We start from the raw sequence: 25,868 nt of genomic DNA, 5'->3' as shown, positions 1-25,868 counted from the left end.
TTAAATTTTATTATTTGCCAGGAAATGTGCTTGTCCTTCGTGCTGTACTACCCTCGGACCGAGTTAGCGGGCTGCTACTCCATGACTCCAGTGGTCGAGTTCTTTGAAACGTTCGGCGTTAAAGAGTTCTACGGCCTCAACATGATGGAGGTGGAGAAGATTTTCTTGTCTTCAGGGTATGTAGCTACGCCCCTGCTGATTTTGCTGATGAAGTTATTTGTACTTTGCCGATCAACAAAAGATGTTATATCAATATGTTTCTTTTTTTATGATTTTCGTTAATCTAATAGTAATTTGTTTCACTTTCAGAACTTTAGATAGTCTACCTCCGCAACTGGAAGCCAATATAAGGGAGCACAGTGTCGACGGAATGCAAGGCGATGACCAAGGAGTGGGCTTGATGAGTTAGTATTTTGTTTATACCATATCTATACTATAATCTAATCATCCGACTGATTCATCTCCGACGCTGAGTCTTCTTATGAGAAGGCTCAGAATCACTCAGTAGACGTTGGAGCGAGTTATGAGTATGCTCAGAGTATATCTGCATAATCGAAATAGAAATGAGGAGATCCGCAGAAAAACCAAAGTCACTCACATAGTTCTCAGAGTCGCAAAGATGTGATAATGGACACGTCACATGATTTAAATCGAAAACTGTGTAATTTCTGCTTCGCAACACTAAATCTTCTTTCTCGGTAGGGTGATAATTAGACGATGCCTTCCACTAGATTAAAAGATCTGTGTTGATATAGAAGATTTGGAAATTGTTATTTATAATTGTTTTACTCCTCCACAGAGGGCCTGGTGATCAAAGACCCGCCCGAGTTCCGCAACAAGACGTTCATGGCGCACCTCAACGAGATGCCGTGGGTGGAGCCGCTGCTCACCGAGCAGATCGAGAAGACGCTGTCCAAGGGCTGGCACATGACCTTCTGCAAGAGGAGAGACGACAGCTGGGGAGCGGTAAGTGTAGCCGCAACAGGCTCATGGCGCACCTCAACTAGATAGTAAAGGACTTTTGGCATCTGGTTCAGGAATGCAATCGGCGTTTTTATCAGGGTTTTTGTTGCAAGCCTCGACCACTAGTTAACCTCCAAATAAGTTTTCGAGATATGTTATATATTATATTGAGCTATTGTGGGGAGATATAAGTCTAGGTCTCTATGTAAGTCGTTATTACGTACAAACCATAGAGCACCCGTGGTCTGACGTATGAATCGGTTCGTGCGAAGGGTCTGGAGGGGCTGTGGTCGCCTTTGGGTCATGGGCAAACACTAGCGTAGGTCATTATTAGACGGATACAGGTCTTAAAAAGAGTGACCTTGGAGCGGAGAGAAAGTTCGCTTTAGCGCAAACCATTGGATAGAGACGACCCATCACATACGCAACTCCTTTTCTGGCTTTCTGTATGTTAGTCGCGAAGCTCATGCGGGTATCAAAGATCACACGTAGGTATTTAGCAGTGGGTTGCCAGGGAATGGATCCCGTGTAAGGAGACCTCTTTTAAATCGAATAGACGGAGCCGCTGTTCACCGACCATATCGCTGTCAAAGGGCCAGTACATGACCTTTTGCAAGAGGACATCTTAGTTAATGGGTTAGGTCCCAGGTTAAATTTATTTTATGATAGTTTGTAAGGACTTTTAGCAGTAAAAGTCTCCTCCAATTGTAGGCATTGTACTCTGTTCCTGGCTGTTCGTGGCCATGTTTTCCGACAACTCTGACTATTTTGCCACTCCACCTTCTTAATAGTCTACCTTGTATGCGTTTTTTTTCTCGAGGATACTAGTTTGTAAACTTTTGCTAAAATCCATCGTCTGTTGTACTGTGTATGTAGCCAGCCTTTATATAATTTAGTTAGTCCTGTGCATAATTCTCAAAACAGTAATTTCTTTTCCAGCCCATCCAGATACAGAATTACCCGAACTTCACCGAAATAACGCGAAACGAAGCATCAGAGAAGTCTTGCAACTACAAAAGTGTTAGGCTACCCTCAATGACGACCACTGGCGGCACAGCGTCAAGGAATACCCTCGCGGCAGCCATCTTGGCTGTATGCATACCGATCATTGTCTTGCGGTAAAAAAAATACCGTATAAAAAGGAACCGGAACCAATGATACTGTTGTTTTTATTTTTGAAATTTTTATTATTGCCAGAGGTTATTCTGTTATTTTGAATTTTTCATGTACACTTTTTGTGTAACAATAGACTTTTTTTAGATATATGATTTACGTTTCGACATACTCTTTCTTTAGTGAAGAAAGTTATTTGTTTTATTTAAGTATGTACGTACTCGTATTTGCTACGTTTTGTGTTGTGATTTTGCGATGTGTTTCTTTTCTACGAAAAGATATCATTTTTTGTTATATTTTTATTTAATCCAGGTCAATGCAAAGGTGATTTTTTATGGGCAATTATTTTATGAGAATATTTTGTGTACCTCTTTCAGAAGTGGGATGATGATTATTGTTCTCGGAACACTTTTCAGATGACAATATGGTATTTCGATTTCTACAGTAGTATAATTAATAATACACACCAGTTAATAAAAAATAGTGTGGGTAACGAAAAAGTATATCGATAACTTAGTCATTCGGTATTGACTCAAGGGTTTTTTTTCATAAAGTCATATTAGCATATACAATTTTTTATGTGTGTGTACACAGTACAGTATTATAAATAACACTTTAGAGATCCAGTATTAAAATTGAAATAACATGCCTATAAAAAATCATCTAATAATTGATAAGTGAAAACAAAAAGGTTGCTTTTAATTTTGTATACATTGAATTTTGATATATGGGTGAATGTGTGATCTTTGTACTTAGTGAGTTTTTGCTCATTTAATTTCAACATAATTGATCAATCCGCGTGATGTGTCCGTCAGTATATAGGTACTATATCACCTATATACCTGTGTAAACACAAAGTATCAATCGAGTATTGTTGGAGCATTTGTGTACTCAGTCTAAGTCAGTTTTGTGAAAACGTCATTCGAAACAGTGCTACAAAATGGCTTATTTTGCATTTTTGTGAAATTTAAATCTATTATTTTTTTTCATTTTGGTCGTAAATAGTACATAAACGCTCTTACATTGCTTTTCTTGTATCGTACGCAAACATGTCGCGCGATTTGTCAAACTGCCGACGCGACGAACGCTGTCAAACAACGCCCGTCAGAAGGCGACGTGTGCACGCGTCGAATTTCATCGCGTTCGTCGCAGGACATTCCGTTCAAACTGCATCGCGTTTGTCGCGTTTGACATTTTACATAGGACAATATGTTTCTCTTAAGTTGTTCTTGGAAGTTGGACTTTTAAAAACTGAATGTATTGCAACTACAATAAGTGATGAACGATACCAAAAGTATGGTATTAATGTACTTTATAATTTTTGTAACTATTTTAAGGATACAATTCCTTTAGTGTTTGTTTATTTTTTAATCGTGTAACGTATAATTTCCAACGAAAACAACGTTTTAGACGTTTTGTATTGAAGAAGTTCCTTACAACTTTTTAGGTTGATTTGAAAGTTGCTTTTTTTTTAAACCAGTGAGAGGCAAAACAATAAGATTTTTTTTTTTTCAGTATAAAAATACTTGAAAAACATAATTCAGTCATTATTCTGATTTTGGTTCATTAAAAATGATAACCAATAAATAATTAAATAATTTAATGTATTATATTATTATTTAAGTATCGATATTATTCATATGAGACACGAACAACCCTTTTTACTCTGTATATATAAATTGTAAGATATACATTCAAACTAGGGCTGTGCTAAATAAGCTCCTTAGTGAACCTATTTTTGCAACGATTATGGTATTTTGATAGAATTTTTATAGTTTTTCAGTAACTTATGGTGTACGTAAGGGTAACTATAGCGATTCATATGATATAATAATATATAAACTGCCATTTATCTTCCTAATTCATATAATAATTTACTATGTATTAATCTATGGATTTCCTAAGTACCTAAACATAAAAACAACAATAATTCGATATAATAATAATTATTATTATCATTGATTATAGTGTTGTTCATATAGCATGGCTACGATGACAGTTTTACACTGGAAAGTTTGCCGCGATTCACGATAACGGTACGTATTATGAACGTCATAAGGCAGCTGTCCCCGTACCCATGCTATCTGAAAAACACTTTAATTGCATTTAAAAAAATGATTCCAGATAAAGTAATACGTAAAGTGTTTCTTTTTTTATTTACCATTTTTTAAGGTTTTTGAATTAACTTCATTTCATTAGAAAGAAAAAATGTATATTCAGAAAAAAAAAATATTTTGATGATTAAGTTTTTATTCAGATTTATATAAACCATTTTCTGATTAACACAGACAGATTGTTATGAAACATATTATAGCGTATTAGAGATACTCTTCACAGTTAAGGTCAGCGTCAACGGACGGAATAGTAGTGATAACTTGATAAGTGACCTCTAGTTTATAAGTGACGTCTATACTAATATTATAAAGCTGAAGAGTTTGTTTATTTGCTTGAACGCGCTAATCTCAGGAACTACTGGTCCAATTTGAAAAATTATTTCAGTGTTAGATAGCCCATTTATCGAGGAAGGCTACAGGCTATATTATCTCCGCATTCCTACGGGAACGGGAACCACGCGGCGTCAGCCAGTTTGAGATAATAACGTAAACACCTATCTTTATTGTCAAAGGTAAACACCAACAAGCGGTTTCTGTCAAATATTTACTGTCGAATACTATTTTGTACATCCTACAATTTCACCCAAAGTTGGTAGACAAACTATTATTATTACAAACTTTTATGGACAGTATTAATTATGCAAAAACAATTTTCAAGTTGAATTTATATTCTTACTAAGGCATCATTCGCACGAGAGTTTTTTTAACGGAAGTTAATTATGCGTTCAACAAATGCATTCCTAAGTAGGTATATGATCACACGACAGCGTTTTTAAAATTCGACGCTTTTTTTCGAGCGGTGTTGAATTTCAATTTTGGGCGTTGCAAATAGACCTTCATTTAACTTCATACTATATTTGAACAAATGCATTCTTAAGAATATGTTTACACGACAGCGTTTTTAAAACACGACGTTTTTTATAGAGCTCTATTGCGTGTTCAATTTTGTGCGTTGGAACTTGGAAATTTATTTATTTAAATTAAGTCATAGATAAAATGTCATAATTATTACAAATGGAACCCTGAGAGGGTGTTGTAACTACAAAGTATAAGTAAATTAACTTAACTTAACTTAACGTAAGTAGAGAGGTGAATTTATTGTTTTTCGGTCAAAAAGTCATTTATTTTATAATATACTTTTTCAAGCAAAAAGTTTTTTATTGTTGTTAAAAAGTCACAAATGTTTTCGTTTTGCTTCATGCTTTGCGGTAATTTATTATATATTTTAATGCACATTTTGTGCGGGCCAGTACTGTGCATTTTTAAATTTTGACTTCGGCTGTACTAAATTAGACAAATAGTTACATGTGACTTAAATGAATAAATAAAATAGACCTTCTTTTAACTTCATACTATACGCTACGCTCGCCAACTCTGGATTTTACCGCAGCGCTTTTTTAACTCTCGTGCGAATGACGCCTTAGTCGGTTTGCTGCCATACCGTCCGTCAACGCTGACCTTTAGGAGCTAAGTTAGCGCTAATTGGATCTAGCTCTCTACTATGGTCTGGTCTTCTGGTTTTTCTGGTCGCTATATAGTTACGCCTATATATATAGGGTCCGGGGTTGCAGAATTAGGTGTAAGTTTTGATTCCCGAGTCATTCTGTTAGATGTAATTAATGCATTTTGCTATTTTTAATTTATACCTCCCTAAGGTCTAGCTGTAAGAATACGCTTAGTATTAATTAAGGTTAATTTATTTAAAAGTCAATATAATGTGTTTTATTACCTTGAAAATTTGTTTTATTTACTTCAGTGCCCTGCATATGTTTAAAATCAAAGTGATTTCTATGCATTGATTTTTTTACATTACTTAAAATAATGAATGTTGCCATGTATATAATTTTTTTCAGATATTTAAGTAATAGGTATAATCCATAATAATATTATAAAGAGGAAAGATATGTTTGTTTGTTTGTGTGCATTGGATAGTCTCTGAAATTTGAAATTTTTTTTAGACAGGGATACAAACGTCTTCAAACGGGAACGGAATGTATGCGAGTAAAACCGCTAGAGAATAAAACAAAAGCTCTTATTAAATATTTTAATAAAAATATAAAAAAACGTATATAAAAAAACTTTCATAGATTCTAGAGTAAGCTTATTTGTCACTCAACCTATCATCATAAATTTTACGAACACGTTGTCAGGAGAACTCAGAATTTCTTTCATCCAGAATAATATTATACTGTTCGAGAGGGACATATAAAATAACGTCACGTGCGGTCAATAGGGATGATGACTGTTTTTTAAATTGTATTTAATTAAGAGTATGCTAATAGTAAAGCAATTTTGTAAAAGGAACAGGGTATCTGCGATCATTACTTTCGGAGCTACAGGGATTTAAAGGGTCAGATTTGCGGCGCTGCCGCGGATCCCTGAAAAACGCCCCATACAAAATGGCACGAACTAATGACGTCGTAGGTAATGTAATGATCGTTAGATTTGTATGAGCGTTCAAACTTTTGCTAATATCTTTGTTATTTGTGCGTTTATGTTTATAGTTCATATATTAAAAAATGTCACATTTATTGTAAGGAAGCTAAAACTGTATGAATTTTCATCTAATTACGATAAAAGATTTTTAATAGATCATGAAATTTTATAATTTCATTTATTTTGCAAATATCCAAACAATCTTTGCTTTTTATGTATAAATTAGTTAACATTGACACTATTTACCCGAATGTATCATAAAAATCAATATATTCAAACCTAGTCATCATCCCCATTGCTCGCTAAATTGGTTTCTATATAAAAGGTCCTAATTATGACAAAAACAATATATGACTAAATAATTATGGCGCATGCATTGAGTATATTGATCGCTATTACAAAAGAAAACATATCCTTTCACAAAATGTCTAAGTCTAAATGTGTCTTGAGTTATTAATGCCACTGCCATCCGTTATTATTATCGGAAGAGAAGTAACCTCGTGTTTGGTGGTTATTATAGCCTTGGTATGGTTGATAACCGTTTGTAGTGCTAGCGAAATTCCCAGCAGGGTTTGACGCAAAGTTGACATTCGCCCCGTTATTAGTTTCACCAAACTTAGAGGTTAAGCCAGAGTTTGCGCCAGAATTTGATTGAGTATTTGGGGGGTTAGTTTGAAAGTTCGTCGATTGAGGCTGACCAGAGTTCCCTTGGTTAGTGAAGGAGTTTTCTCTTTGTGGGTATGTTTGGGGATTCTTCCTGTTCTCCTCTATAGCCTTCCAGTTGATGAACCAGAAGGGTTGCTTGTCGATTGGCAGCTTGCTGAGACGCTCCACAAGCGCACGGTCGCCTTTGGCTTCTACTGGCAGTGGTGAGTCGTCTCCGAAACTGCAATCGAGATAAAAAGCTGAAATTGGTATTCAGAAATAATCTTACTAACTGAAAACTTAACTGCACAAATTATGATTTTTATAGGACTTGAATTGAAGAATTAAGAAAATAAAGTTTGGATTTTTAGTTTTTTGAGGTTTTATATGATGAAAGATTCAATGTTTTTATTGTCTACCTACAATCAAGCGATCATATGATCTATCAATTTTCCCTATTTTTAACTTTGTTTTTTAATTGTGGCAACATTTCCGAAACCGCCATTCTGCCTCCTCTTCCGCTCTCTAATTTAATTTAACAAATTTTTTACATATGTAACCAATCTGATTTGGATAAAAACTGAAATTACAATAAAACATTTTAAATTAATTCCATTGATAGTACTAAATTCTAGTACCTGCCTACCGTAACTAGGTAAGTGCGCTTGACACAACATGCTTTGTAAAGGTGTGTATGACAGTTGAGTGCTTTTCAGCTAAAATTCTATAGGTCTCACAATTACATACACAACACAAAACATAGGTCGCATATCGAGATGTGCAGCTACGCTCAGAAGTTATTATGACCTACCTAGTAACCCTGTGAGCTACCAGAATCAAGAATTGTTGAGTGTCTCATCAAGATGAAGCTACTCACGGAAAATTAACTTGATAGTAGTCAATTGTAACAATGCTCCTCGGATCCTGGACTTTTTCCCTTATGTAATAATATGAGAAGGTAAAGTGCGATAGGCAACTAAGAAATGTGGTCCGTGGTCACCTTGGAAAGTTTCAAAGATTCAGATCCTCTATTGTCTAAATATAAGACGTTTTTCTTTTAATATTTTCCTTTGTTTAATATGAGAAACTATTTCCCAAGTCGCCACACAAGTTACCTTCGCGGCAACCATTCGAAAAAGCTTTTAGTATCAAGCTCTTAATATGTTTTTATCTACACTTAATCATTAAGTTTGCAACAAAACCGCGATACCTAGTCGTGGGTATCAAGGTATCAAGCAAGACATCTCAAACGTTGTAGCAAAAAGTGTACGAAAAACGGTAACCTTTGTTATAACAAAAGGAAAAGAACGCTTTAATGAACGCAATAATGTTATTTGTGAATTGTCATGTTTTTAATTTAAAGTCTATTAGAGTAGAATCCTAAAATACTTGTGCTGAGGATTGAACCTAGAATTGCGTAATGACTACGCCTCAGAAAGCATTAAAGTAAGTCATGTAGAAAAAGTTAGACATCCTCCTTGTTTCAGTGGTTGGTATTAGTCAGATCACGATGTTCTGGGTCGCGCTAAAAATGTTCAGAATCCGCGGATGTGCTACTAGGAGGCAATCGTCTGGTACTAATCATCATTACGGCGTTCTTGCCGTACGCCGTACATTTCACTAGCCTTGCGAGTGAGTGGAGACCGTATCTTGCATCATATCAGCCAATGGACATCCACTGCAGGACATAGGCCTTTTGTACTCCAAACACCACGATACTGAGCCAGCATCCAGCGAATCCCTGTGGCTTGTGATATCGTCAATCCACCTGTTGAGGGGTCGACCAACACTACGCTTTCTTACTAGTGCTGGGGTTCCAGCGACCTTGGGACCCTATCAATGTCAACATCACCCATTGCCACTTCAGCTTCGCAACTCGTTGAGCTGTCGGTGACTTTGGTTTTTCTTCATCGGTTGGCGTCACTGGGGGTTTGGACGAGCAGAGAAGCATCGCCTGATGGGGTCCGCAGGCAGAAGCAGAAGAGATGGATGGAACGACTCTCTAAAGACGTCTCCTCTCGCCAATTCACATTGGAACAGGTCGACAGGTCTATCACTCCCGGTCGCCATTTGCTTTCTTAACGAGGCCCTTCGACGCTTTTAGTATTCCTGATGCGCTTAAAAACATTACAGGAGAGATGTACGGGTACTGCTGACTTGGTTGTTGTAGCTTAGGCATCATTCCCGTGGCCCAGTCATCAGGCGACGGGTCAGAACACCGTGGGGTTTCAGTCGGTTGAAGTTCAATTTCTTCTTGCCTCCCGTGGCGAGAAGGTAGACAGACCATGTACTTAAACTTCGTCGTCATCAACCCATATTCGGCTCACTGCTGAGCTTGAGTCTCCTCTCAGAATGAGAGGGCTTAGGCCAATAGTCCACCACGCTGGCCCAATGCGGATTGGCAGACTTCACACACGCAGAGAATTAAGATAATTCTCTGGTATGCAGGTTTCCTCACGATGTTTCCTTCACTGATTGAGACACGTGATATTTAATTGCTTAAAAGGCACACAACTGAAAAGTTGGAGATGCATGCCCCGGACCGGGTTCGAACCCGCACCCTCCGGAATCAGAGGCAGAGGTCTTATCCACTGGGCTGATAGCCCATGCTGCATGCCCATGGAGCTACTTAAAGGTACACAAGGTATTCTAACCGGTTTCCCAGCGCATCAGAAGGTGACGCTACTTCGGGATATCCAATGGGTCTGGAGCCGGCGAATGAAGGTCGTTGACCCGCCACCAGCCACGCGGGTACCATCAACACCAACATTAGTTGTTTAAATGCCATGTTCTGAAAAGTAATCAGATAAAAATTAACACAACATTACAGAAGTAGCCTATATAAATATAAGTATAGACCTCGGCTACGGTACAATTACATGCAAAAATGTTAAATGCATTCTCGTGGTTGTCCGGCACTTTAAAAGGGGATGCCCATCCCCGGCCTTGCCCTATCCTAACCACCCGGCAATTTCATCATATCAGCCGATGGACGTCCACTGCAGGAAATAGACCTTTTGTAGGGACTTCCAAACATCACGATACTGAGCCACTGCATCCAGCGAATCCCTGCGACTCGTTTGATGTCGTCAGTCCACCTGGTGGGGGGTCGACCAACACTTCGTTTTCTAGTGCGGGGTTGCCATTCTAGCACTTTGGGACGCTAACGTCCATCGGCTCTTCGAACTATGAGCCCCGCCCATTGCCACTTCAGCTTCGTAACTCGTTGATCTATGTCAGTGACTTTGGTTCTTCTGCGGATCTCCTCATTTCTGATTCGATCACGCAGAGATACTCCTAACATAGCTCGTTCTATCACCCGCTGTGTGACTCTCAGTCTTCTTATGAGGCCCATAATTAGCGACCAAGTCTCGGAACCATAGGTCATCACTGGCAACACGCACTGTTCAAAGACTTTTTTCAGTAAATTGCCGCGAGTGAGATTATAACTAACGTATTTTACAACTTGACGGTAACATATATATGTATAGTGTCGCTTTTAGCGTACGTCGCTACACTCTAAAATGTGGTGTTCGGAAACGTCACAAAGATTGCATCCGACTTACACACATATATCATATATATGCACACATAATACGGCGTATTATACCTTTTCTCATAAAATAAAACCAAGTAAGTAAACAACAGTAAGTTGGTATTTTCCTATTTAAACACATGCTTCTTGTGAATAATCATTATGAGAATTTTTTAATGAAGTAGGTATGTAAATCTAAATAATTACGCTTTTTACAATCTACGAACTCGTTCGTAATGTATGTTAAAAAGAGGCATTCATTATTCAAGAAATTTTAACTTTGAATGAAAACCTTCAAAGAAGTTGAAATGCAGGAATTAAAAGCTAGCGTAATTGAAATAAATAAACACGTTTAGTTATTCAGTGTTCGAATTCCATTTCTTTTAGAAAATGTATGCTTCAGGTACCTTCTTATAAGGTACTAGCTGACGACGCGCGGTTTCACCCGCGTGGTTCCTGTTCCCGTAGGAATATGGGGATAATGTATAGCCTATAGCCTTCCTTGATAAATGGGCTATCTAACACTGAAATAATTTTTGAAATCGGACCAGTAGTTCCTGAGAATAGCGCGTTCAATCAAACAAACTGTTCAGCTTTATAATATTATTAAGTAGGATATACCTACCTATTACACGAATTTCGAAAAAAGCTCTTTTAAAACTTTCACGTTCTAGAATAACTTACTTAGATAAAATGTCTCCGTAGGTCTTTACCTTCCACGAATTGTGGATATCGTAAATTGGATTCATTTATATAGCACGTGCAGATTAACTTGACACCCGGCTCGAATGATGTTTGTATGGATGAGTTTGGTACCCAGGTGTTTGCTGGTGGGAGGCTTCAGCCGTGGCTAGTTACCACCCTAACGGCAAAGACGTACCGCAAAGCGATTTAGCGTTCCGGTACGATGCCGTGTAGAAACCGAAAGGAGTGTGAATTTTCATCCTTCTCCTAACAAGTTAGCCCGCTTCCATCTTAGATTGCATCATCACTTACCATCAAGTGAGATTGACAAAGGGCTAACTGGTAATGAATAATAAAAAAGGTGTCAGTTAATGCGCACGGGTTATACTTACTAGACCGAGAGCATGTCATAGTCAGACATGCCTCATTTTATGAAGACTGAAAGTTTATCTGCCAATGCTCCTAGCATGGGTAAGTAGTTATGGAAGTCAATAGGGTAGTTGACTCATATCAAATTTAATATAATAATATTAATTTCGTGTAGAACAAGGGTCCGAAATATATAGATACTAGCGGACGCCCGCGACTTCGTCCACGTGAAACTCAATGTAAACTTTCAACTACCTCTACCCTACCCCTACCTTACTCCTACCCTACCCCTACCCTACCCCTACCCTACCCCTACCCTACCCCTACCCTACCCCTACCCTACCCCTACCCTACCCCTACCCTACCCCTACCCTACCCCTACCCTACCCCTACCCTACCCCTACCCTACCCCTACCCTACCCCTACCCTACCCCTACCCTACCCCTACCCTACCCCTACCCTACCCCTACCCTACCCCTACCCTACCCCTACCCTACCCCTACCCTACCCCTACCCTACCCCTACCCTACCCCTACCCTACCCCTACCCTACCCCTACCCTACCCCTACCCTACCCCTACCCTACCCCTACCCTACCCCTACCCTACCCCTACCCTACCCCTACCCTACCCCTACCCTACCCCTACCCTACCCCTACCCTACCCCTACCCTACCCCTACCCTACCCCTACCCTACCCCTACCCTACCCCTACCCTACCCCTACCCTACCCCTACCCTACCCCTACCCTACCCCTACCCTACCCCTACCCTACCCCTACCCTACCCCTACCCTACCCCTACCCTACCCCTACCCTACCCCTACCCTACCCCTACCCTACCCCTACCCTACCCCTACCCTACCCCTACCCTACCCCTACCCTACCCCTACCCTACCCCTACCCTACCCCTACCCTACCCCTACCCTACCCCTACCCTACCCCTACCCTACCCCTACCCTACCCCTACCCTACCCCTACCCTACCCCTACCCTACCCCTACCCTACCCCTACCCTACCCCTACCCTACCCCTACCCTACCCCTACCCTACCCCTACCCTACCCCTACCCTACCCCTACCCTACCCCTACCCTACCCCTACCCTACCCCTACCCTACCCCTACCCTACCCCTACCCTACCCCTACCCTACCCCTACCCTACCCCTACCCTACCCCTACCCTACCCCTACCCTACCCCTACCCTACCCCTACCCTACCCCTACCCTACCCCTACCCTACCCCTACCCTACCCCTACCCTACCCCTACCCTACCCCTACCCTACCCCTACCCTACCCCTACCCTACCCCTACCCTACCCCTACCCTACCCCTACCCTACCCCTACCCTACCCCTACCCTACCCCTACCCTACCCCTACCCTACCCCTACCCTACCCCTACCCTACCCCTACCCTACCCCTACCCTACCCCTACCCTACCCCTACCCTACCCCTACCCTACCCCTACCCTACCCCTACCCTACCCCTACCCTACCCCTACCCTACCCTAATCCTACCCTACCCCTACCCGTTGAAATTTTTGTTAAATTTTCTTTGCTATAAACCTCACGAAGCCCGAGACCTTTCCAACGAATGCAAAACCATGGAAATTGGTTCGTGCGTTCTGGAGTTATAGCGTCAGGAAGGAAAACCAGACTTATTTTTATATAGTAGAAAGAAGATTAATTAATAAAAATTAGGGATTATTAGAAATTAAAAATCATGTAATTTTTTAAATTTTCCAAACGCTGTCGTCCATTTTGTGACGTCATAATGTTACTTGATGTACTAAACGTCACACTAATTGTTAACTAATATTTTTGTCAAACGCTCCGTTTAAAAGGGATTTGTTATAGTGACGTCATGAAACAGATGATATATAGACCATCATGGCCGACAGGCGTTTTGGCTCGTATTGTCAAAAACATATTTAAAAACTAAAATTTTTATGTGAGGTCTCAAAAAATTTAAAAATAAAATCAATCTAGTAGAACGATAATGAACTATTTAAGACCATTTAAAAAAATGTAAACTAGCCTATTTGAGCACCTTCAAGGCAAGCGTCAATAGGCAACTGCTAGGCAAGCGCGATTCATCTTAGATCTCATCATTGCTTTTCATCAGGCATGATTGTAGTCAAGCGCAAGCCTATACTATTAAAAAAATCCCATTACTAAGTTTTTGGATAAAAGCGTTGGGTTGTGTCGTCTTTGAAAAAACGACATTGACCTCGGACTAGGCTTGGGGACCGGTTATTTACGACCGAACAGGAAAATAAAGACCTTCAAATAGGTCTTGTCTACATAAAATATAATATAATTAAAATTCTTTATTATCATGCGAGCTAATTAATGGCTAGAGATACAAGCATTAAGAACAATCTTAGCATAACTAGGTACTCTTAATGTATTTACATACCTATAATAAAACTATAGAAACCAAGTCGCTATGTGGAAAACTTAGTTTTTAAAAATTTATGAGGAAATAATTGGGTAAATTACAAAATGATAAAAGAGGATTAAAGATTACAATGAAATAACTAAGTAGGTATATATGAAATGTATGTGTCTAACTTATTTACAGTTAACTCTGAAACTACTAAAAGAAATTTCATCTATAGGTGCCTACATATCTTTCGGGAAACCATCTTTTATATCTATCTCTAACAATGTAAGTAGGTACATAGGCACAATTTTCCAGTTAGTACTTATTGTGCACTTATAATATAAGTTAAGATATGAGCTAAGATATTAAAAAGAACGTCTAATTTTGAAGTTACTCGCGACTTCGTCCACGTGAAACCCTACTACTACCCTACCATACAGACAGACAGAAAGACAGACAGACAAAAATTTTACTAATTGCATTTTTGGCATCAGTATCGGTCACTAATCACCCCCTGATAGTTATTTTGGAAATATTTCATGTACAGATTTGACCTCTCTACAGATTTATTGTAAGTATAGATGTATTAAGTACTTATGCGTAAGTAGGTATAAGCAACGACATTTTACACCATAGACATGTTACGTGCCTACAAACTCACCGCAAAAAGTGAGCCGAATTTAGCTAATCCACTGAGCGCACACATGAACAACTCTGTGTTTAAGTCCATTGCTTATTTACCTATGTATATATCTACAGTTCTTAAAATTCCTAAAAATAGGTAAAATTCGACATTGTGTATGTAAATTTGGGTATTATTTGTGTAAATAACTTTTGTTGTTTACTATGCTACTCAATGAAATTAATTATTATTTACTTTTGTTCGCCTCAGTTTTGACGCGCTAGTGCAAATCTATACTAATATTATAAAGAGGAAAACTTTGTTTGTATGTTTGTTTGATTGTAATGAAGAAGCTCAAAAACTACTGGGCTGATTTTAAAAATTCTTTGACTATTCGAAAGCTACATTATCCACAAGTAACATAAGCTAAATTTTATTTTGGAAAAAAATAGGGTTCCGTAAGATATTTAGGTTTTTCGGACACAGGGTGTAAAAAATCAACCAGAAAAGTAGGGTAGGGGTAGGTAGGAGTAGGGTAGGGGTACGGGTAGGATAGTTGAAAGTTTACATCGAGTTTCACGTGGACGACGTCGCGGGCGTCGGTTAGTCTCTGATATAAAATCTTTGGGTACAAGAAATGAACCGCAACGAAACGTATTGGACCATTTTTATTGGGGGCATCGAACTGTACTAAGCTTTTGGTTTTGATTTTTATCCTTTAAAAATAAAGGCATGTACTTTCCAACGGTATCTCTTCGAGCCTTTAACAGTAAAATTAACAGTTAAAAATCAATTAAATATGCTATTAAAATACAAAGTTTTATATTTTGCTCAGTAAAAACAATAATAGATAAGGTAGTGCGTGCAATTTGTTTATTTAATTATTCGTATCTCGGGCGATATTTCTAATTTATTACAGGCCGTTTTAATAATAACAAAATGAAGATAACACTCACTGTTATGTTCTCCAAGGAACACAAAACACAACCAACGGCTCACAGATATCACAAGTGACTGGTTCGTGGTTACTGGTTAGTGGTTATCCGATATAAGTAATAAGTAAGTGTGTGAATATAAAGCAAAAACAACACACGCAAAAACAACCGTTTCCTCAAAGCGGTATTGGGACTATACGTGTTTGTTTTGAAGACGGGCAATACCCAAGCATTCACCTTAATACCTTAGTCCAGATTTTAAACCTAATTTAGAACGAGGCTCAATAAAAGTTATCGTAATTCGTAACTTATTATATTTTTTTTTTATAATTTAGTTTTTTTTTTAATTTATTGACAAATTATAAAATAGAAAAAAACCGAAACTGTAAGCCCTGTTCTTGATTTTTTTCTGTAATTGTTTCCTTAATAGTTCATCAGGTTAAAGTGACAATCTCAGAAACGAATGAGGGTGTCTTTTTTAGTGTTTATCTCATTGGCCCTTTGGTTAGACACAGTAGCTTCAGATCTTGATCTATACTGAAAGAAGAAAGAAAGAAAGAAAATAAATTTATTCATATCTAAAAGTTACAGACAGTCAATAAATACCTTATCTTTATGACAGCATGTCTGTCTGTAACCCTTAAAAAGAAAGGGTGTACACTGATCGATTGATACTGAACTTTTCTCTCTTTTGAGGTGTTCTTAGTAAAAATTCTCAACTTATACGTTTTATTAGTAAACATTTTCAAGTTAAGCCCATCCGCGCTTGTCTTGTTCCGAGACAAAAAATGTGCGCATTGTGTTCTGCAACTTATTGTAAAGTAAAGAGGAATTACTATTACATGAGTATAGTCATCAACCCATAGTCGGCTCACTGCTGAGCTCGAGTCTCCTCTCAGAATGAGAGGGGTTAGGCCAATAGTCCACCACGCTGGCCCAATGCGGATTGGCAGACTTCACACACGCAGAGAATTGAGATAATTCTCTCGTATGCAGGTTTCCTCACGATGTTTTTCCTTCACCGATTGAGACACGTGATATTTAATTTCTTAAAATGCACACAACTGAAAAGTTGTGTGCATTTTAAGAAAAACCCGGACCGGATTCGAACCCACACCCTCCGGAATCGGAAGCAGAGGTCATATCCACTGGGCTATCACAGCTGTTATTACATGAGTACGTCTACCTAATGAGAAAAAAGGTTATTGTTTATCCATTTCGATTCTGAAAATTGGAATTTTCAAATATTCGTCAAGTTAAGAGTACCTAACCTATGAAAACGGTATGAATTTTGTACTAGTTTCAGATATTAGGATAAAGTAACAAAATAACTGCGTTTTTTTTCATGTCAATGATCGGGAAATGACCCGTTCAATTTATTGACATTGTCACTAAGAATTTAAAAAATAAGTAACTTCTATAACTTAGATCAAACCCAGGAACCTCGTTATCTGCATTTAGCAGCGGCGAAGAGTCCATACAGATCGATTCCCGCCGGGTTACCTTCTAAAAAACCATAGATACATATCATATTCATTATTGTAATGAATATGTATAGATGTTTGAGAAACCGGAGTTTGTATCAAGCGGTATGTATATCATTATTTTTTGGGACCTTCGTCAAAACTCCAACCTTCGCCACTGGTATTTAGCATTTTTTTTAAATTTTGTTCATTTAAATTTATTTATATTTTATATTAGCTGTGACGTCACACTTGCGTCACGTCATGCTTTTGTGTAGTGCATGGCATATGCTGAGCTGTACCTACATCCTTTTTTAAGGGTTACAGACAGACAAGCTGTCATTAGGGTAGTCCTAGTAGTAGTATTTTCAGCATTCAGAACCAACATTTCCATTCTCAATGAACTAAAAGATAAAAGAAAAAAGAAAGGCTTTCGTCGACTGTGCTTTTACGGGTCTTAAAGTTCTTTGGCCACATCTCCAGAAATCATGATTCTATAGAACGGTTGGTAGTGCAAGGGCAAGTCCAAGGCAAAAGATCCAGAGGCCGATCTCCAACCCGCTGGACGGATTTAGTTAAGGCTGCTACACAGTCATCTTTGGCGGAGTGTACTCAAAATGCAGCCAACCGCCAAAAGTGGAGGAGCATTGCACAGAAGGCGTCGCTCATCGCTGCAACCACGACCACTCGAGATACGAGTAGTAGTAAGTCTGTAACTTTTAGATTTGAATAAATTCAGTTTATTTATTTCCTTCTTTCTATCATATGGCAACCAGTATACCTACCAATGAGACAGTCTAGCGAAAAGATAAAATATCCATGAGTAATAACATCTTTCATTAACCCACGGTTCAACAAGATAACCTTTTTTATCTTCATTCAATAATTAGCGGACGCCCGCGACTTCGTTCGCAATTCAGTTTTTCACAACTCCTGCAGGAATCATGGATTTATTCGGGATAAAAAGTTCAACAATTATAAATAACATAATATGTTGCTTAATAATCTCGTCTGTGCACACTATAATATGATGCTTAATAACCTCGTCTGTATGTACCAGTGAAAGTCCCATTAAAATCGTGTGGATTCCTGGATAAAAAGTAGACTATGCGTTGCTCAATAACCTCTTGTATCTTCCCATTAAAATCGGTTCAGCCAATCCAAAAATTAGATTAGTATAGAAGTTAATACTCAGTAATATAGAGAGGTAATGTTTGTTGAAGCCGTGATAGCCCAGTGGATATGACCTCTGCCTCCGATTCCGGAGGGTGTGGGTTCGAATCCGGTCCCGGGCATGCACCACCAACTTTTCAGTTGTGTGCATTTTAAGAAATTATATATCACGTGTTTCAAACCGTGAAGGAAAACATCGTGAGGAAACCTGCATACCAGAGAATTTTCTTAATTCTCTGCGTGTGTGAAGTCTGCCAATCCGCATTGGGCCAGCGTGGTGGACTAAGGCCTAATCCCTCTCATTCTGAGAGGAGACTCGAGCTCAGCAGTGAGCCGAATATGGGTTGATAACGAATGTTTGTTAGTTTGTAGGAGTAACCTCTGGATCTACCGAACCAATTTTGAAAATTCTTATAACAATAGAAAGCCACATTAAATGCGAGTGTCATATGCTATATTTTTTCTCCAAATTCCCACCCCAACAGGAATTACGCAGGTGAAACCGCGGGGCGTCACATAATCATATGCAATTTAGCATAAATTATGCATAATACAAAAAGGGATCAAGTTAGCATTTTCTGCTCCACTCTCTCGCCTCGGAGGTTTTTTGCATGACTGAAACAGTCTTTATATTATATAGATCCGTAAGGATCTCATCTGAATGTTTGCCAACTTAGACCAGCTTGGCAACTGGCTTACCTCGAGGGAGATGATCCCGACCAACATACTTATTTCGCTGTATATATAGTAAAGAAAAGTTAAAAACTTCAATAGCGTGAGTTAGAACTCGATACGTTTGGTGTTGTATTTAACGATTTGTCGATAGATGGCGTTGTTAGGTTGGCGTTATGTTGCATTTAATCTTTAAAGTACGAAATGCGGCTTAAGAAATATATACCCTCATATGTAATTCATTAGTCTTAAGAAACAAATGATAGATAATAATTGTTCACTTTGACACATTGGAAATATAAAGTTAAATTGCGCTCAGATGAATAATAAAACACAGTTCCACCTTGTGAATCTATTCTCGTTCTTAATCATAATAAACAAAAGAACTAATTTTCTATGTACTCGTAAATACTTATTTTTAAAACAATCTTCGCGATTTGCCAGTAAGGTAACTTGCCACGGGTGTTGGCTGCCACCAGACATTACCTTCTTTATACGTTGGGATATCCTCATGGATACCTTCTCGCCACGAGGAGGCGAAACGGTTGTGTTTAGGATTGCCAACATTTCTTAAGAAAAATATAGTATTTTTCAGATAAAAAATATAGTACGCTCAAATAAAATATAGTTTATTGAAATAAACGAAAATATATATTAACTATTATATTTAAAAAGCTATAATTATATGCATTTTTTTTTGTCAAGAGTGTTTTTAATTTTTGCAATTACATCGTTAAGGTAGACGAATTTGGATACGGTTTACGATTATCGCCGTGATAGCCCAGTGGATATGACCTCTGCCTCCGATTCCGGAGGGTGTGGGTTCAAATCCGGTTCGGGGCATGCACCTCCAACTTTTCAGTTGTGTGCATTTTAAGAAATTAAATATCACGTGTGTCAATCGGTGAAGGAAAACATCGTGAGGAAACCTGCATACCAGAGAATTATCTTAATACTCTGCGTGTGTGAAGTCTGTCAATCCGCATTGGGCCAGCGTGGTGGACTATTGGCCTAACCCCTCTCATTCTGAGAGGAGACTCGAGCTCAGCAGTGAGCCGAATATGGGTTGATGACGAGATACGATTATCACTTGTCTAAAACTGAGAGCGTTAACAACTCGAAGACTTATCTCTGATGGGTGACAGATTCATCGTAACTAACTACTCATATCACCCGTAGCTGTGCTAGGCCAGTGGATATGACCTCTGCCTCCGATTCCATAATTGAAATAAATAAATATTGACTATTGACTATAGTACCTTTAGCTTGTTATAAACTAGTTTTCACCCCATCACTTCCACAGTACTATGATCTACGTGTATGAAACCGCGGAGCACAACTAGTGTAAATAAGTAAAATATCTGTCTTCAAGGACGAGTCTTATTAAATTTATATGTAAAGGGGCTGTCACATTCGATATCGACGGTTAGTGTCATTTCGTAAGGAATTTCCCAGCATTTTTCTCCCTTTTACGTCGACGTATCATGTAATAGTACAAACGTATGTACGAGTATTTATATATACGAGCCAATATACATTTTGTTTACTACTAACCTAGTATGGTTACATTTCAATATTAAATTTTTTCTTCTATATACTTAAATCAGAAATAAAAAAAATTACGGACGATATAACGTTAAAATAATATTCTAAGTTTCTTATTATAGACGACCTTCACCCATCTGTTTATTGTATGATCTAAAATATTTGAAATCTAAACTAATATTATAAAGCTTAAGAAGAAAGCGTTTGTTTGCTTGAACGCACTAATCTCAGGAACTACTGGTCTGATTTGAAAAATTCTTACACTGTTAGATAGCCTATTTATTGAGGAAGGCTATAGGCTATAATATATTATCTCCGTATTCGTACGGGACAGGCTACCACGGGGGTGAAACCGCGCGGTGTCAGCTACGAGTAGTATAAAATATTTTAAATATTGATCTGGTCACTATATTCATATGTTGTTAAGTTAGCTAATTATGTAATAACTTAAGACAGAAGATTCCTTAGTTACGGACTGAATAAAGTAACCGATTTGGTAATACATAGATCTCACAACTTTTTACGAAAGAAAAACTGACTTCCAAAAATTGCTATATTTTACAAGTGTTGATTTTGATAGCATTTATTTTATAAACATGCCGACAATCTTTGTTTTTAACCACCAACGCAAAAAGAGGAATGTTATAACTTTGACGTGTCTATCTGTCTGTCTGACAGTCTGTCTGTGGCACCATAGCTCCCGAACGGATGAAGCGATTTCAATTTAGTTTTTTTTGGTGAGTGTTCTTAGATATATTTGAATAAAATCAGTTGATCCGTTTCAAAGTTGTGGGGGTTGAAATTGGGGAAAACCAACTGAATGTCTGCAAATATACTCGAGTGGGGTCTCAATGAAAGCGCACTGACAGAGAATATTGACGACTTGATCGAGTGTTAATTCATGACATTTGGGGGCTTTTCAAAATTTTCAATTTTATTCATGTATTAATATTGGTTTATATTGACATTATTTACCCGAATGTCTCATTAAAACATACTCGTAGTCATCATCCCCATTCTTTCAAAGTTAAAAGCTAAAGAAAGCCAAAGGTTTCACTTATCGACCTTCTCCCAACTGATCAATAAACGTCTATTGTTTCGCTAGTGTTTCGTGATTGCGGGCCATTACTCATAAAACTTACTTGTTCGAACGTCAACGTAGCGATAACGGCCACAAAGGAAAATTTGTACTCGCCATTTGAAAACTTTTTAAATAAATTACCGTTGATTTTACATGTCAAGTATTTCACAAATCTTGTTTCTGATTCATCTTTTTGACGATCTTTTTTTTTAAAGATTTATTTTGTTTTAATATGACCAATATTCCTGTTCCCCTCCTACTAGTCGGGAAAGACTGTATTAGGAGTTGGTACGACAATAGACCAACGGGGCGAGGCTCGAACCACCACCTCTCAGTGATGAGTCCGATCGCTCTTACCGTTGAGCTATTGAAGTCTTTGGCGCAATTGGTAGTTTTCACCTAAGTTCTAAAATGGTTCAGGTCTAGTGGTAATCGGCCGTGGCTAGTTACCACCCTATCGGCAAACACCAAGCGACTTAGCGTTTCGGTACGATGTCGTGTAGAAATCTAAAGGGGTGTGGATTTCCATCCTCCTAACAAGTTACTCCGCTTCCATCTTAAATTGCATCATCACTTACCATCAGGCGACATTGTAGGCTAATTTGTAGAAGATAAAAAAGCGCTTTAAGCGTTCCGGTACGATGTAACACTGGGCCTACGAAGAAATTACTATTACAACAATTCGTGTATAAATAAACATTATTAAATATCTTCGGCACATAGTTTGCGGAGCCGATGGACGTTGGGGTCCCAAAGTGCTGGAATGGCGACCCCGCACTAGTAAGCGCAGGGTTGGCCGACCTCCCACCAGGTGGACTGACGACATCAAGCGAATCGCTGGGATTCGTTGGTGTTGTCGTGATTGGATCACGTGGCTCGTCGTGATGTTTGGAAGTCCCTACAAAAGGCCTATGTCCTGAAATCTCTTCTCTGAAGATGGGACGATCTTCATCGAACTACATAATAAGGTAAGTTCTTTTGTTCATTTAATAATAATGCAACATTGTTTTATTAAAATTTATTAGAAGGGTTTCGTATATCAATAAATATCTTTGGTTTGATCCAAGTTTGAATACAATAATTTTTCATAAATAAATTGCGACTCTATTAAATAGACTATACAAAAATAACGCTCGAAATTTATCCAGACAACTAATTTCGATTTTCATGAAAGAATAAACAGAATTAAATGTAAAGCCACTACATTTAGAAATACCTTTTGAGCTAATATTGAATTGGTGCCGGAATCGTCCTGCGGTTCTTTACAACACTTTGTGCCGATTTCTAAAACTTTAGGATAAAAATCTGTCCAGAACTCAAAAGCTTTATAATTAACAGTCGCAGCCGTGCTCATAGTGAAATTCTGTCTGTCGATTATAAAAAACCCGGGCCTTTCGATTTCAAAAGTATCCCATTGAATAATAACACCCGAATTAGTTGGATTGGAGTACCATGCAAAATTGGTCCACATTTTCATGATAATTTCCGAAATGCTCTTATCTCTGTAGTCCCATTTGTTGAAGTCTTCAGGTAATGCTAAATACGGTAAGCCAAATGTGAATATTAAGTCGAAATTATGTGGCACTGCGATCCAATCCGGTATATCCTCGTTGGCTACGTCCGAGAAAGGTTTCAAATCGAATCTGTACAGATAAACTGGAGCGTGTTTGCTAATAAACTTCGCTAATTGGTAGGTCGTGGCCCCGTAAACTTTATCAGTGTAAAAGTCCAAAAATTGTTTTCGAAGAATTGTTTCATTGGTCGTTGGAGGTATCGGTTTGTAAAAGAACTCGACGGCGTCCTGTATATGATGCTGATTGGTGAAACACGAACTGTTATCCACAGTAATATCGGATAGGATTACTTCCTCGCGCATGATGTCAAACTCTCTTTGACTGATGCCAGAATCCTCTCCTTTATCGAGAAGAAGGCCATCTTCCATGTTAGTGTAACCCGTCAAAACAGGTACTGGGCTAAATATTTCATCACTGAACAATTTCCTCGGCTGATCGGTTATAAAGGGTTGGGTGATATTACTAAATCCACTATCAACGATAGGTTTCCACGTTGCTAACGGCTCACCGATATCTAATAACGCTTGATAATTTACTCTTCTCAGGCAATCCAGTAACTGAAATGTCGGTTTGCGAAAACAACTGAAAGCGCTTGCTACTTTATCGACGGTTATCATTTCTTTTCTTGCAATGTTCACAGTTTCAGGGGATAAGACGTTGCCACTCATAGCGATAGCTTTTTGGAAGAGACCTGATGAATATGGAGATAGCAAATGAAGGCCTACGCTAACTGCGCCGGCATCGTGACCAAATATGCAAACGTTGTCGGGGTCTCCCCCAAAATTTGCGATGTTATTTTTGACCCAAGCCAAAGATGCTACTTGGTCTAACAAGCCAAAGTTTCCCGGAGCTTCGTTATCCAGTGTTGAGAAGAATCCGAATATATTCAAACGGTAGGCGACAGACACAAATATTACCTGTAAAAATGAATAATTTATTAAATTATAAGTTGGTAAACTATAAAAATATAGGAGTTAAAATTAATACAAATAAGTCAATAATAATTGAATATAAGCCTCAATAACTTACAGCTATTGAGGCGGTCGGATTCAAACAAGAGGTCGAAGATTCTATTGCCGCCCGAGTCGGACTATCGACGAATATTTTTAACCGACTTCCAAAAAGGAGGAGGTTCTACGTTCGGCTGTACGTAGGTTTTTTTATGTATGTCCAGAGTTATTTCCGTCATTTGTGGACCGATTTTGAATTTTTTTTGTTTGGAAGTGTATTAAAGGGTGATCCCATTTTTTTCATGTCATAATTCAAAAAATATTTTTACGATCGTACGTAAAGTTTTCTAAGGTAATATTTGTAGGTACCTTTTGCTTTAGTACTAGTTGAAAGGGGTTTATATTGTTAGGGCTGCCTCTCACGAAGTCTCCGCCGTGAAACCACACCATAGCGGGGTAACCTTCGACCTTGAAGTCTGTAAAAGTTAAATAAAGATTGATTTATTATGATGCCTGCTACTAGATTATAATAGTAACAAGTAGATTGTAGTACATAATTTTTATTTCTATATGCTTTAATCAGTTTCATTCATTTATATTACTTACTAGCTGACGCCGCGCGGTTTCACCCGCGTGGTTCCCGTTCCCGTAGAAATATGGGGATAATATAAAGCCTATAGCCTTCCTCGATAAATGGGCTATCTAATAGTGAAAGAATTTTTCAAGTCGGACCAGTAGTTCCTGAGATTAGCGCGTTCAATCAAACAAACAAACAAACTCTTCAGCTTTATATTAGTATGAAAAAATGAAAAAAATGAAAAAATCTTTATTCGTCAACTAAGTCTTACAAACAAGTAGCAAGGGCCCCTGTACTAGGTGGAAAACCCGTATTACTGGGTGCCCCGCTCATTCACCACACAGAACAACCGTAGTTAACAAATAACAGAATTATAAATTATAATATATTTAGTGTGTGTGTATGTGCGTGTGTGTGTGTGTTTGTGTGTGTGTGTGTGTGTGCGTGCGTGTGTGTGTGTGCGTGTGTGTGTGTGTGTGAGTGTGTGTGCGCGTGTGTATTATCAGTTTGTGTTTTATTTAAAATAATTGCGTCCGTATTTAAGAAAAGTTATCTTTAAGTAAAAGTTCAGTTTGTTCATAGTCTAGGGCCAGCAAGGTATCAGTTACCACCCGTTTCAATTTATTATGAGTCAAAGCATTAATTTTGTGACTTTTATTAAATTTGTTATAGAGAAATGAAGATTGGTAACCATATTGCTTTCTTATAAATTTAGTTCTGCTTCGTGTATATTGGCAAACTTTAGTAGTTCTACGTTTTGAAGTGTTGTGTGGTTGGAACGGCAGCTTTTGGTGAATTTTATTTATACAGTTAAATATATATGTCTGTCTAATTGTGAGTAATTTATAGCTGGAGTGTAGTGAAAAAGTGGGATATCGAAAAGGTTTAAAGAACATCACTTTTAACAATGATCTCTGAGCTCTTTCAAGGGCAATTAAATGGGTTTTGGCTGCACCTCCCCATACGGTTATGCAGTAACTAATCACAGAATGTGCCAGAGCCTTGTATGTATTTATAAGAATATATAGTATAGATAATAA

At 38.2% G+C, this 25,868-nt stretch overlaps 2 protein-coding genes and 1 long non-coding RNA gene across 3 annotated transcripts in view; 1 reads left to right on the top strand and 2 right to left on the bottom strand.

The window, feature by feature from the left end:
• The window catches only part of LOC112045359 (MOXD1 homolog 1), a 96,289-nt gene extending 90,362 nt beyond the window's left edge, over window positions 1-5,927 (top strand). Inside the window, exons 10-13 of the mRNA XM_052887253.1 lie at window positions 22-176; window positions 310-404; window positions 800-966; window positions 1,903-5,927. Coding sequence (XP_052743213.1) covers window positions 22-176; window positions 310-404; window positions 800-966; window positions 1,903-2,085 — 600 coding nt within the window. The 3' untranslated portion in view covers window positions 2,086-5,927. The remainder of the gene's footprint in view (window positions 1-21; window positions 177-309; window positions 405-799; window positions 967-1,902) is intronic.
• Window positions 5,928-6,220: 293 nt separating this feature from the next.
• LOC112045358 (carboxylesterase 1C) overlaps window positions 6,221-25,868 on the bottom strand; it is a 36,417-nt gene continuing 16,769 nt past the window's right edge. Inside the window, exons 2-5 of the mRNA XM_024081508.2 lie at window positions 24,621-24,727; window positions 22,984-24,218; window positions 9,926-10,060; window positions 6,221-7,512 (exon numbers count right to left, since the gene is read on the bottom strand). Coding sequence (XP_023937276.1) covers window positions 7,080-7,512; window positions 9,926-10,060; window positions 22,984-24,218; window positions 24,621-24,727 — 1,910 coding nt within the window. The 3' untranslated portion in view covers window positions 6,221-7,079. The remainder of the gene's footprint in view (window positions 7,513-9,925; window positions 10,061-22,983; window positions 24,219-24,620; window positions 24,728-25,868) is intronic.
• On the bottom strand, window positions 25,063-25,838 carry LOC128199139 (uncharacterized). Its single transcript, XR_008251816.1, has 2 exons — window positions 25,520-25,838; window positions 25,063-25,479 (listed from the first exon to the last, which is right to left on the bottom strand). It is a non-coding gene; the product is annotated as an uncharacterized LOC128199139 (long non-coding RNA).

This window comes from Bicyclus anynana, chromosome 19 (genome assembly GCF_947172395.1).
Source record: "Bicyclus anynana chromosome 19, ilBicAnyn1.1, whole genome shotgun sequence".
Lineage (NCBI taxonomy): Eukaryota > Metazoa > Arthropoda > Insecta > Lepidoptera > Nymphalidae > Bicyclus > Bicyclus anynana.
Note: the sequence above shows the minus strand (reverse complement) of the source record. Positions and strands in the feature narration are given on the sequence as shown.